The sequence below is a fragment of the Urocampus carinirostris genome, chromosome 8, assembly GCF_059441175.1.
Source record: "Urocampus carinirostris isolate Australia breed hairy pipefish chromosome 8, RoL_Ucar_1.0, whole genome shotgun sequence".
Classification (NCBI taxonomy): Eukaryota; Metazoa; Chordata; class Actinopteri; order Syngnathiformes; family Syngnathidae; genus Urocampus; species Urocampus carinirostris.
This window is the reverse complement of record NC_142356.1, coordinates 22,830,295-22,844,862: the sequence shown is the minus strand read 5'-3', so window position 1 is coordinate 22,844,862 and position 14,568 is coordinate 22,830,295. Positions and strand designations below refer to the sequence as shown.

The window sequence follows — 14,568 nt, the reverse complement described above, 5'->3', positions numbered from 1 at the left end:
AATATCTATAAGCTTTTTTGGGGGGGAATCCTGCAAAATCAATCATTTGGATGCTCCCAAAATGTTTTATCTGGGCCAACATATGGAAACTAATTGTGTTTCATTTAGCAAAGAGGCCTGCAATGTTATTTTTTCTAATGGGCCCAGTTTCAAAAATTAGGGAAACGCTGTACTGGTGGTACCACACACATTTTGAAAATCAATAGGGTTCCTTACACAGCAACATTTTGCAATGAAGTGCAGAATGTTGCCAATTTTCAACAATAACGAAAGGAAATTATGTTTTAAAAAATCCCATTAAAATAAAATCTGGAAAGGCTACAAGGACTATAGTGTTGTTTTAAAATTTTATTTTTTTAATAATTAATTGTACATCAAAATTTTAGTTTGAGAAATAACAAGTCCACGCCCATCCTATATAAATCAGTCAGGCTCTGTTATTACATTTTGTATACAAACAATTCCAGCCCAGTTCCAATCATATTCCCCTTTTACAATTTCAAAGATTGTCTGTTTTGCATAAAAATGTTTTCATAAAAAACATCTTGCATAATAAAAGCAAACTTCCAAACGCATGGTCTAACTGAAAACTCAGGATTTATTCACAAAACATTCTTCCAAACAGAAGTCGCAGTTAAACACAAACATAGCATCAACAAAACATAAAAACAAAAAAAAGGCTTCCAAAAAAGAAAAAACATCTCTAAACTTTCCTCTTCTGAGTGCTGATGTAAAGAACTGTGGAGAAAGACACACGAGAAAAGTGTAAGTGGAATCAATGTGCAAAGATTTAGCACAACAAAATTAGGGGTCAAACGTGATATCGTTATGATAATGCATGTGCTGAGTCAGGTGTGTACAAAATGTGTATGAAATTATCCAACAGAAGCTGGTTGTATGCTGAAAGTTATGCTAGTGAATTGTGGTAACAGAATGTAAGTTTATACCGTTATTTCCTCTTAGAAAGGCATCCCCATATTTGTTCTTGAGCTGCCCGTTGACATACTCCTCTGTCTGCTCAATGGCGATGTTCATGTAACCATCCAGGCAGGCCAAGACACCTGTATGCAAGGACGATGATAATTAATGCATTTCGTTCACCAACTTTTTGAGAGTGATCAGTAAGTTGCAAAATTATGAATACCTCGGTAATCTACACCAGAATTCAGCTTGACCACCACCGGCCTGCCGATGATCTGCTTGAGGAAGTCGCTGGGGGTCTGCTTTCGAAGACTCATCCTTGCTAACCTGTGAAAGAAAATGGTAGGGTTAGACAGGGTGAAGAGTGGACAGTCAAATTACGAGTTGGTTCATACACACAGTATTGGTGTCAAAAGGTAACTAGTGGTTAAAATCCCTCCACTCACACACATTCATACCTTGGTGATATTTAATTGCCCCAAATAGCCTGTCATGCATGTTTTTGGAAAGTCAGAGGAAACCAGATTGACTGGAGAAAACCGACCCAGGCACGAGGAGAACATACAAATCCTGCAGAGGGCCTGGTAGCTGGAATCGAACCCGGGACCTTGAAACTGTGAAGCAAACGTATTAACCAGCCTCTACCGTAATGCCTAGTGGTCAAACTAAATAGGCTAGAACTGATAACATCCTATAAACTGATAAGAGTGAAGGGAGCTTTAATAAGTTATGTTTGGCCATTATAATTTGTTTGTTATTAAACATTCAGTTCATTCACATTTATCTTAATTTAATAATTGATTAAAGAACATAAGAGGGAGTTTCACGAAACAGATACATTTTTGTATAGCACCTTTCGGACGACAAATTGCAACTCAAAGTGCTGTATAATTGCATGCAAATTCAATTAGAACACACTTTCTCTTTACCCACTCAACAACCCAGAACACCAAATACACAGACACAATGGTTAAAATAAAATATAGTAGTTCTGATCTTATTGCTCGTGGTATTTTTTTAACATTAACAACTATATACAACGTAAACTATACATCATATAACAAGATTAGCCTACATTTTTTATATTTTTGAATCGGTCATTTTGGGGATACTGAAAACTGTATAAGTGTTACAGTTACACAGTAAAAGGTCCACAGCCTAATTTATATTTAACACAAAACATACAATTCCTGTATGTGGTTTACATTGACATTAGCACATTTTCAGTACGATTATAGTTTAAAGTAGTTTTGGAATTTTATAAAAACATATTTTATCCCAATTAGAGTTCATCCATTATCTGCACCCCTAATCCTCAGTAGGGTTATGGGCAGTGGACACAGAGACAGACAACTATTTGGACTGGCCAATTAACATAATAGTCTGCATTCAAGTCAATGAAGACCTCCAAAAGCGCTTTACAATGTGCTTCACACTTTTCCCTTTTGCACACTAACTAACCAATAGCAGCGTCAGCCCTGTAAGGCAACTACCTGCTATAGGGGGCATAAGGGATTCAGTGTCTTGCCCAAGGACACTTGAACATATAACACGTAGGAGACGGGAATCGACCTGCATACTCTTGATCCCAAGCTCTAACTCCTGAGCTAATGCCGCCCTGGAATGTGGGAGGAAACCGGAGTGCCCGGAAGAAATCAACACAAGCACGGGGAGTACATGCAAACTCCACACAGGAAGGTTTGATCTCTCGATCTCAGAACTGTGCCGCACACGCGCTAGCCAATGCACCGCCATGCTGCCCTAGACCAATCATTAACCCCCCCAAATATCACTCAGAATCCATACTAGTGAAAACAATTTTTTGCCTTTATTTTATAACAAATTACTCTCTTGTACATCTACTTGAAGACAAATATCCCCCGCCCCCCTTTTTTTTGTGTGTGTGTGTGGGGGGGGGGGGGGGGGGCACGTTAGCCGCTAGCGTGCTAACAATAAATTGTATGTTACACTAGAACCAAATGCGCACGTATGCTACGCGGGAAGCCATCACAATAGCCACAAACTACTTTTTGTAGTACGGTGATTTTCATTTATGGTTATAATTAATGTAATTCAACTACTGTGAACGGGGACTGCTAATTAGCAGCTAATCGAACGACACGGCGGAAATATTAAAGCATGAGTATTATACTAGGGTAATTATTAAAACACGCATGGACGACATTGTTAAACGTATTACATAGTTAAATAATTGAGTTTGTGCCGTTTGCACGATAGCGAAGAATAGACACTGTACCTACCAAGTGCTATGAAGACGCTGTGAATGTAGGAAGTGACGTCGTAGTTGCTCGACCAATAATATAGAAGTAGGCTACGGCGAATGACGAGGACAGAAAAGGTGGACGCAGCTACCTAGTGAGGAGGAAAAAGAAAAAACGGGACTCAAAACTCTAGTTTGTTATATTGTGTAGATTGAACTTGCTTTTATGGGTTTTATGGTAACAAAACTTAAATTTTGTCAAATTGCACTTGACACTCTATGAAAATGTTATTGTAACATCTAAACTACAGTATTGGTATTGGTTACCTACCACATAGTTATAGATCTTCAGTTTCCTCTCGATGGATGATACTTTTGATTTTTTTTTAAATGGGGGAAAAAATGTACAACGCTTATGCCCCTTTCAGCCCATTGCAGGGCACACAGAGACAAACTCACTCACTTTTTCACACCAAGGGAAAAATTGGAATGGCCAATTAAACTGGCGTGCATGCTTTTTGGAAATGTGGGAGGACACCTGAGCATTGTCACAGTCACATTGGGAGAACAGACAAACTCAGCACAGAAAGTAGCTGGATTTCAACCCATAACCTAAGAACTATTCTGCGGACACGCAAACCATTCAGCTGCTGTGCCACCCTCTTGTTGTACATAGCCCATACTAATGGCACATTAGTAATAAATGGTAAATGTTTAGCATTCATGTAGTGCTCTTCAAGTCACTGAAGACCTCCCACAGTGCTAACAATGTGCTTCACCCTTACCCATTGACACACACACTCACACACCGTCACACTGCCGTCATTCGGACCCCGCACCGGTCCGTCGTGGTGAAGAGGGAGCTGAGGCGAAAGGCAAACCTCTTTCTACCGGTCGATCTATGTTCCTACCCTCACCTATGGTCATGAACTGTGGTTTATGACAGAAAGAACACGATCCCGAATACAAGTGGGCGAAATGAGTTTCCTCCGCAGGGTGTCTGGGTTTTCCCTTAGAGATAAGGTGAGAAGCTCAGTCATCCGGGAGGGACTCTGTGTAGAGCCACTGCTCCTCTGCATTGAGAGGAGCCAGTTGAGGTGGCTTGGGCATCTGATAAGGATCCCTCCTGGACACCTCCCTCTGGAGGTTTTCTGGGCATGTCCCACCGGCAGGAGGCCTCGGGGGCGACCCAGGACTCGCTGGAGGGACTATCTCTCTAGGCTGGCCTTGGAACGCCTCGGGATCCCGTCGGATGAGCTGGAGGAGGTGGCTGGGGATAGGGACTTCTTGGCTTACCTTTTAAGGCTGCTGACCCCACGACCTGACCCCAGATAAGCGGAAGACAATGGATGGATGGATGGTATTTGTATCAATGACTACTCAAGATTTGAGTATTAGTACTGGTTTTCATATTTCGCTTCTATAACATTACATTACATTACAACATATTGATCTTTAACCATTTTTTTTTACAGTTGCTTTAACAGTTTGTGTACAAAGACAAAGCTCTGACTCATTATAATGTTTAAAATGTATACAAATTGTGAAAATAATTACGATATAAAACTGTGTATAGGCAAATGTATTTAGAAAAGGACAGTTGTCAGAGTACTCAAAACTTTTCTAAAACAGTTCTTACACCTGAAAGGTCCAGGTTTCGACACTGGGTGGAAATATTTGTTGGCCGAGAGAGGGGTGGGCATCACCAGGTAGTACTAGCCCAGAACACACCAGAAGAAATGGTGCTCCGATGACCCTAGTAGTTATGGCATCCAACACCACCAAACCACACACCCATCGAAGAACTGTAAAATGTCTATTTATATATTTTTTTAACACTTACTTTATTTTTATCTTGAAAATGAGCAAAAAGGATCTGCCAGTGAAATAGTAAGTAAATTAGGAAAATCAATTAAAATCCCCCAATGTATATTTGAAATATATCCCTTTTTAAAATAATTTTGCGGCACGGGGTTGGATGTTTAGCTTGCAGCCTCACGGTGCAGATGTCTGGGGTCTGATTCCAGTCACCGCAGCCTCCCCCTGAGGAGTTTGCTTGTTCTCCTCGTGCCTGCGTGGGTTTCTCCCGGACCCTGCAGTTTACTCCCAACTTCCAAAAACGTGCATGTCAGGTTAATTGGCCAGTCCTATTTTTCTCTAGGTGTGAATGAGCAAATGAGTTGTCTGTCTCAGTGTGAATTGCGACTGGCTGGTAACCAGTTCAGGGTGTCCCCTGCCCACTGCCCGAAGATACTTGGGACAGGCTCCATCACCCTGGTGACCCTAGTAAGGGTAAGCGGCAGAAAATGGATGGATTTATAGACTATTTTTATTATATTTTGCAGCACAATCTTGAACTGCTTGATTAAACACAGTAAGTTGTTAAATATATTCCCCTGTACTACCTCCTGAGCAAATAATTGTTGGAAAAAAAGAATAAAAATAGTAAACCACCTACTGATATACATGAATAATACAGGCGACGGGCTGATTGCTTGAAAAAAAGCAAACATATTTAACAATGGCATGGATTTTCGCAAAGATAACATAAACAACAAAATTTGTCTCATACATACTCTGAACATGGAAGTGTCTATTAACAGTAAGTAAAGACTGTTCTAAATTGTGGGGAAAAATGGAAAAACATTTCTTCTCTGGACAACCTTTTTTCATTGTCACCGGTATTATTGCGCCATCCAGGCTGTCTGGCGAAGGTTAAGAGGGTGCCACATCTGATAACGCCGCGTTTGGCCGTGGCGCGTGACCCGAACGGCGCACAGCTTGGATGCTACATGAAAAACGATGTCACAAGAAGGAAATAGGGCCAAAAGATACAGGAGGACGGACATGTGAGTATGTGTTAAAACACAGAGAGAGCAACCGCGTGTAGACAGGTTGCCTGTTAGCAGGGCATGGCTAGCGCCGCTGAGGCTAGAGGTTAATTCGCTATCTGGCGCCGTGTTCAACTTGGGTCACTAGGATGACTACTTAAGTCATAAACAATCGTGGTTGAGGGCCACGTTCACCCCATTCGGTACTAATTAATGAATATTCAATGTTTTTATTTTGCTGCTAATACCCTCGATAGCAGGCATGTCAAAATCAGTTTGTCTCAGGGGACGAATACCGACATTATGTTTTCATGTGGGCTGGATCAGAAAAAAAATGTCAACGCTAAATATTTAGCTTTGTTTTTCAGTACTATGCTTTATCATTTAGCCTACATTTGTAGCCTACCCTACAAATCATAATCATGGCTGCAGCTGGTGCTGTAAACTTTTGATGCTAGACATCGGGAGACCAGAGCGCAATGCATTACAGTAATCGAGACACGAGGTAACAAACGCGTGAAATATAATCCCAGCATAGGATTGGGACTGCCTCGGGCGAGTCTTTGCAATGTTGTGAAGATTAAAAAAGCTAGTCCAGTAATATTCTTCATTTGTACCTGAAATGACAGATTAGGGTCAAATGCCACACCTAAATATTGTTGTATGTAACACACTGTGTCCGGTCTGAGAGGTAGGACGGCTCCTAAAATATCAATCGTTTTTTCCAGCCAATCTAGTAATATGTTTTGGTCTCTGTGTCGAAGGCATAGCTGATATACAGCAGCAGCGACACCGACAGGGTGCCAGAATCCATTGCCAGGAGAAGATCTTTGGTTACTTTAAGGTTTAACCAGAGTTCAGTAAAGTAATTAGCCCTGAATCCTGACTGCATAAATTCAAAAAGATTATTTTCAGATATGAAGTCATTCAGGTGCTGTGCGAATAATTTTTAGGTTAATTAACCATTAATCATTTTCTAAACTTGTGTTTTATATTTTCATGTTTGCAGAATCTTCGTAATATTTAAAAATAAAAAAATAATTGTTTACGATTGCTCCCCAGATACGAACTGATGGAGAGAACACTCTACAGCAGCTATCAATTGCACGACAAATCTCGGAGCCCTTTAACCCCGAGAAAGTGTCTTGTGAAATAGAAAGATTGCGCCGAACCAAGATGCTCTTGGAGGTGGGAAAACAGGGAAACTGGAGTGGCACAAGGGGCTGGTTGAGAGGAGGAGGGCCGCTTTGTTTCCTAAAGCAATAAGCGGGCAACAGATGGGGGTTGGCGTCGGCGCTAGATGAGGTGATCGTCTGGACTTAAGTGACCCCCGCGAGGTCAAGTTTTCTTTGGGGGTCAAGCTTGATATAGAAAAGATAATGGAAAATGTTGGGGTCTTCTTTAATGCTAGGGTTCAGAGAGAAGCATCGATTGCTTCAATACAATTTTTAACAAACTTGGAAACTTTCAAAATAGTGCACGATTAAAATCTTTGCTGGGCTTCTAAAAATGGTAACCATAGCTAAGGGATTTGTAATGTGGCTAAAAAATAAAATCGCAAGAGGGTGGTGCAGAAGAAAAGTGCAGAAACATTGATTATTACAGCAGACCGTGGTCTTTTTATGGGCAAGGATTGCTTCACCGGAACTCTGGTAGCGAGGTAACAATCGTGGTGGAAGATGCAGGCGAGGGGTCCGGGTTCTGATAAACCCAAATAGCAAAGGCGATAGTCCAAGAGTTCATCAGGCGGCATTCGTGATCCAGAAGGCCAGGAAAAGGATTAGTACAATGGAATAACAGGAGGCTGAGACAATTGTGCTTGGGACGTGACATGGAAGACAACAAAACCATCATAGAGCCTTCTTCTTCTTTGAGTTTAACTGCAGTTGGCATCCATTACTTTAGTGCATTACCGCCCCCTATTAATGATTTTTGTCTTTCTCTCAATCCTTAAAGTTTATTAAAAAGTCCCATACTCCCCCCAAAATATTCAGAATTGTCACTTGTTGGGGCCGATTATTTAAGTCCAACCACACTTTCAGTAACTTTTCCTTTATTCCTTTTTCTCATAGCCCGGTTAGCATCTTCTCTCACAGCATCTCGTATCTCCTGCATTCTACTGATTTTGAAAATAGTGATCAAAAGTGGGTGCTCCATGGACTATCATAGGGTTCTAAAAGTAAATAGGGCGGCGGCGGATAGAAGTCAACAGCGGTGCTGCTGGTTCAGCTTAATGAATGCAACAGCTAGGCTAACGACTCTCCTAAGCCACCTCTGCAGACCCTGTATCTTGCCAACGCCAAGTCCACTAGCCATTAAATGGATGACCAGGAGCTACAACTCATGGGAAAACGCTAGATTTTTGTCAGTTTTATTTTAATCATCTCGGAAAACTGGCTCAATTAGGGGACACCCTATGCCAGCACACAGCTAGCCAGCCCCTCTGTAAATTGCTTTCTTACACTGAAATGATCCAATTTTTTTTTACTTATTTATAATGACTATAAAACAATTCATTCAACTGCAATTATGTGTCGTGTGTTATTATTTGTTGATCTACAATTGTATATTTTTTTTACAGTCATATACTCAGTAATTACTTCATCTCGAGGTAAGTTTAACCCTTGGGGCTTTTATGAATGTACTACGTTACTTTGCAGATTCTGACATTTCGCAAGTGGTTCTGGTCCGAAATAACTGCAAAAACCAAGGTATATCTGTAACAGATTATAAATCAGTTTGAATATAATTTTAACACTCAGAATTTCCTATGATTTACTTACTTGCTTAAATGCCACAATTAACTAGTTAGTAACAAATCAAGTCAAATTATGTTTATTTGTGACACCCTTAATCACAAAGAGTCTCAAAGGGCTGCAAAGACTACAGATTATTGGAAACTATAGACTATTATTACACCATCCGCTTATCCAAAGCCTACATAAGGGCAAGGAAAAACTCAAAAACCTCAACATGAGGAAAATTAAGAAACCTTGAGAAGGGACCACACATGAGGTAATCCCCCTTCCAGGATGACCAGGCTGCAATGGATGTTGCAATAACAAATAATGCACAGATATTGTCAACAAAATATAGGTTATTCATGTGCTATAGAATAGAAGTGTGTTTTAAATTTAGATTTAAACATTTCCACTGAGGTTGCGGATTGAATCTCAGGGGGAAGAGCATTCCACAGCACTGGGGCCCGAATGGAGAACGCTCTCGAACCTGCGGATCCCTTCTTGGCTCTTGGGATCACTAGTAGACCAGCGTTTTCAGAGCGAAGGCTCCGGACCGGAACACAGAGGAAAATTAAATCTGAAAGATATGAGGGAGCAAGTCCATGCATGATTTTGTATACTTCTCTGCCTGACTGCAAATCACTGTTGTACTCCATTTTTTTCTAAATTCACCAGTTTCGATTTTTTGCAACTGAAGAAATGAAGGATAATGAAAACGTTCGTAATGATGCCAGGAGACGGTTAAATCTGTCATCAGCACACGCGCCCAACGTTTGACTCCCCGGAGGTCGCACCCGTTTCATGTACAGTAAATACAGCAAATCTCGCTTGTTCTTAGGAGAATTGCTAGTTCCAGGCAAACGTAAGGGAGGCGAACCTAGGGGAAATTAAATCTGAAAGATATGAGGGAGCAATTCCATGCATGATTTTGTATACTACCAACAGAACCTTAAAATCAAATCTTAAGCTAACAGGGAGCCATTGCAGGCTAGCTTAAATCGGGGTAATGTGAACAAACTTTCTAGTCTTAGGGGCCGGTCACACAACCGTTTGCGGCTGAATCACGGCTAAAATTTTGCGTTTTTTTTTTGCCCGTGGTTGCCCGCGATGGAAAATGCGCAAAATTGGCCAACCCGCTGTTCATCGGTGGTATGCCCGCAAAACAGACGCCGGCAACTGTTCCGCTTCCTCATCGCGTCATTTCTGCGTCATTTTCTCGTGTGGACCACGGGTATAAAAGCTCCCGAGCCGGTGTTGTGCCCAAATCCGACTCCTACGCAACATCCCCACCACCCCACCCCCTCGCGTGAACGCGCATTCTGCTGCGATCGCTTTTGACTTTTTCATCCGCGTTAACAAATGCATTTTGTAGAATACGATCGCACTTTATTGTTTAAATAAACGCGTTATATAGACTAGGATCTCCCAATTGTTATAATTAGCTCGCTTTATTGTTTTAATAAGCGTTTTATATAGAATACGATCGCTTTTGTTGGAAGCGCAGCAGAATGCGCGTTCACTCGAGGGGGGGGGGGGGGGGGGGATTTACCGTTCGATTACGTTCACAACAAAAACAAAGACTGAATGGTTTAAGTTGTATTACATTCCCAACAAATGCAAGACGAAGTGGTTTTGGTTATATGTTCGCCATTACATTCCCTAAAAGTGAGATAAAACGAGGTAAAAGTGGTTGTAGTAGCGAAGGGATGAAAATCTCGGCAGGGATGCATTTCTCGGAAAACACCGGGCTGTAGAAATCATAACCGCTCAAGACACAGTCCCGTGAAGATCAAGATTTCAAGCTATGGCATCATTTTTATTTTATTATCTTGAAAAGAAATGTCAAGAAATAAAAAAGGATTAAGACGAGGTTACTACGCTGACGGGGATCCATGTTCACCCCCTTGACGTCTCGAGCACAACTGACGTGTGCTCGGCAAATCGCGCTGTATATACGCGGAGAAAGGCGTTTGACTGTCACACGCGTAACACGCTAATTTCAGGTAATAACACCGCGATACAGGCGCAGAACATGCTATTACCATGCTCCACCCACGATTACCCGCTGAAATTTCCCGTCCTACCCATGTGTAACCACGCCCAAAACTTTTTCGCGCTGCCACCCGCGCGCGAATTTCCGACTGCGTGTTAAGCACTGCTGTATCTCGTCTGTATGGCGATCTCAAAGCGTCCAATAGCGTCCGCCTCACAGGCAGAAATTTCTGGCCGTGATTCAGCCGCAAATGTCTGTGTGACCGGCCCCTTAGTTAAAAGCCTCGCTGCAGCATTTTGTACCAGCTGAACGCTTTTGATTTTAGACCTTAGGAGACCGGAGAGTAGTGCATTACAGTGATCGAGATGGGAGGTAACAAACATGAATTATAATCTTCGCAATCGACTGTGACAGCATAGGGCGAATTTTAGCAATGTTGCGAAGATGGAAAAAAGCTGTTCTAGTAATAGTCTTAACATGTGTTTGAAAGGACAAATCGGGGTCAAATGGCACCTACATTTTTGACTGAGACAATCTGTGTAATATTACATATCTCAATGTTCAGAGCAGTTTTGAAAACAACTCACGGCATTTAGATGGACTAACTAACATTTCGGTCTTTTCAGAGTTAACAGTCGTTTAATAATCAGCACCATCTTAATTAGGTCATTCAAATTCACCTTATAAATTCCAGCCATAGATTTAACAATTTAGAATTTACATGAATAGTACGTGCAAAGCCGGGGTTTGGTGTTTATTCAGAACCAAAACAGGCAGCACTTTGTGAATTTATGCAGGCAGGATGGCTTTGGGTTACCTAATCTGTTGTTCCCCGTCTTTGTACAAAGCACAGTGCCACATGCTACCCACCCCTTTGGGCTTTGCTTCTGATTGTAGGCATGCCCAGGATGCCCATGACGCATGGCGCCCCTTTCATGATTGATTTATGACAAATGGCCCTCGAGGGTCCAGCCAGGGAGTGCTAAAATTTGCATACTTATGAATTTTGAATGCACACAATGTACATTCGTGCGGGTCACCTCTTTTTATGGCTTTATTGCTTGATTATTAGCTAGAGTGATCAGTTTTTCGATTTTTCTTAAACAGTTATGTAATTTGTAACAGTGTGTTTTCTGGTTGGATATGCCGTTGGGCGGGGTTAATGGGTTGGAGACCAACATATCCCAAGACTGTTTTGAACCCCCCGATGGATAGCTTGTTAGTTAAGCGTCCTTACCTCATACTGAGGGTAGTCCGCAACACAGGTGACCCTGCTACTATTCCTGACTGAGCCATAAGTTTTTTTTCCTGCTGGTTATTCTGCTCTTTTCCCTTTCCTATATCAATCTTCAGGCGTCCTTTCAGATAAAATACAAAAATAAATCAATAAAATACACATAACATAATATCGCTGCTTCAAATATGACTGTTAATTGTTTTAAGATCCCCCAAGACAACAAAACCCCTGAATAACTGAGAAAGCTATCAAAAATATAAAATCAAAGGAACAGGGTATAGTAATCGACCACTGGATGTCGCTGTATTGTGTATTGTAGCTCAAAATGAGTGCTAAAAAGTACAAGGAAGAATACAAACTACGGAGACTCAAAATAACCAAAATGCGCTATTTTCTTCTATTTTTTGCCCAGCCTTTCACAAGGTTTTGGGGTTTTTCTGGGTACCCATAGCAGCACAGATACCTATAGCTCTCTCTGGGTGAGGCTTATGTTATGTAAACTAAATACAAATTTATCGACCTACGAGTAATTTGGAAATGCACAATTGTATTGTAGTTCATGTATCCTTGTTTATTTTTTAAATTAATATTGTTTCTATTTTCAACTAATTCATTTTTTGACCCTTGTGAGGAAAAACGCGTGTATGAAATTTTCAATTTCATTACCACTATGGGGTGCTAAATATTCCACACTGTACCTTTCAATAAAATTATAAAGTAAATATCATATTATAAATTATAAGTACAGCAAATATTTATTTTGTCATTGTCAGATAATTGAGCTATTTTTTTTTGCTATATTTGAAGAGAAAATGTGTGAAAATTAAAACTTGCCAAATTATCTAAATAACAGTTGATTTCTGATGTATTTATTTATTTATTAAAAGACCAGATTTTGCAGCAGTAAGCTTGGGAAATGTACTGTCACAAAGTTGCTATTGAATGCTGTTCCTGGAATTCACGGTTTTTGTTTTTTGGCTTTTGGTTTGGTCAAACTTAAAATATTGACTACAAAGCCATTTAGAAATTACTGAAATTCTCAGGACTAGTAAGCGCACCTCAAAACAAAGAATTGGCTAGAGATTTGAAACCGGGCCATGTAATCTTGTGCGCCTTATATACTGAAAAATAAGGTGGATAAAATTGGAAATGCATTGTTACAATGAAATTATACTGTATATGATAGTTCTCTTACGTTTGAGAAACATATAGAGTGGTCTTTTGAGTGAGTTTTTTTTTTTTAAATCCATGTTTACATCACAGTGAATGTATTTTTGCTTCATTAATTTTTTTTAATGAATTGTGTTGTGTACCCCTAGGAGGCGCAAAATAATACAAACTCTCCCTGTAATATAAAATATAATCACCTTTAGTATCCCTAAATATGCCTAACTCCAAGTAGAACCATCACACCCCCACACGTTTTTCCACTTTGTCACTCAGCGAGCAAGTTGTCAGGCTGACGCTGTCGTGATTTTTTTTCCCTCTTGTTTGATAGATGGTGAATGGTGCTTATACAAGAAGCCACTCCAGCGCGCCCATAAATATGCATGCTGACATTTGGAACAAAGCCACTCGTCCCCTCTTTCCTGATGAGCTGCGCCAGCGTACTATAACATATTGCCATACTGTCCCACCTTGTGTTTCATAGCCAATCTCTCTGTTCATCAAGTTGGCAGATAACCTCTAGACGCTGACGGATGACGCTCACGCAAAGCCCCGCCGAACGTTCTTTCCCAAAATGGATGCTAATGCCAGTAATTAATGGGCCATGCGGCGTCTGCCCCGATGAAGACGACGGCGTTCTCCAGACGCTTTGGAGGTGAAGGCCGTCACTTTTCTCTATTGATCGCCAGCGGGTCAGAGGTGGGGACGTGTTTGCACGTTCCTAGCCCACCGCCGGAAGAAGAATGCCCCCCTTGTTCTCATTGAGAGTGGAGAAGATCTTGCATTATTTTCATTCTCTTCGACAGTGTGTTAAAGGCTGAATTTTAAATCCGGCTCTTGGAATTGATTTCATTAAATTGTGCATGAGTAGCTAAGGGGTTTAGCAGTTGTGTCCATAGCTATTATTACATTATCTTCAAAAAGGCAAGGCTGCATGATAGTTTAGTCTAGATTTCATGTCTTGACTTCAAAAAAAGAATTCTTACCGCCCATTGGCTGAAAATCTAAATTATAATAAAAATAATAGCTTCATTTTATATATTTATATATTCATTCATAATCTATTCATTAAAATATACAAATTCATTACAATCTAGATCTATATTTATAAACAAACCAATAAAGTGAAGAAATGTTAAATAAATAAACTAAACTAAACCTAAATTAATGGAGATACATTCATATAGAGCAGGTATTGAGGAATAGAGAAATCAATTTTTAAGTCATTTTTAGTTTCAGGATACAAGAAAAAAAAGGAAAAAGAACATGCATAATGTGCCTCTGAATTGGGCAAAAAAACAGCGCTATAAAATCATTTTGGAAAAAAATAAAATAAAGCTAAAGCCTTTTGAAAAGGTAAAGGAAATAGAATAGTATTCATAGTTTCTGTTTTAATTCTGTGCAAGTGTCACATAAGTCAGGGCCTGGGTAAAATGCAGCATCATTTTCCCTCTCTC

The 14,568-nt window shown here is 40.5% G+C and overlaps 1 protein-coding gene and 1 long non-coding RNA gene across 2 annotated transcripts; one reads left to right on the top strand and one right to left on the bottom strand.

Moving 5' to 3' along the window:
- Positions 1-578: 578 nt before the first annotated feature.
- lsm6 (LSM6 homolog, U6 small nuclear RNA and mRNA degradation associated) lies at positions 579-3,263 on the bottom strand. Its single transcript, XM_088343102.1, has 4 exons — positions 3,183-3,263; positions 1,145-1,248; positions 948-1,061; positions 579-738 (listed from the first exon to the last, which is right to left on the bottom strand). The coding sequence occupies exons 2-4, from the start codon at positions 1,236-1,238 to the stop codon at positions 704-706; spliced, it is 243 nt and encodes an 80-aa protein (XP_088199228.1). The 5' UTR covers positions 1,239-1,248; positions 3,183-3,263; the 3' UTR covers positions 579-703.
- A 2,583-nt stretch (positions 3,264-5,846) lies between these two features.
- Positions 5,847-13,994, top strand: LOC148361263 (uncharacterized). Its single transcript, XR_015851212.1, has 3 exons — positions 5,847-5,991; positions 13,443-13,551; positions 13,617-13,994. It is a non-coding gene; the product is annotated as an uncharacterized LOC148361263 (long non-coding RNA).
- Positions 13,995-14,568: the final 574 nt, after the last annotated feature.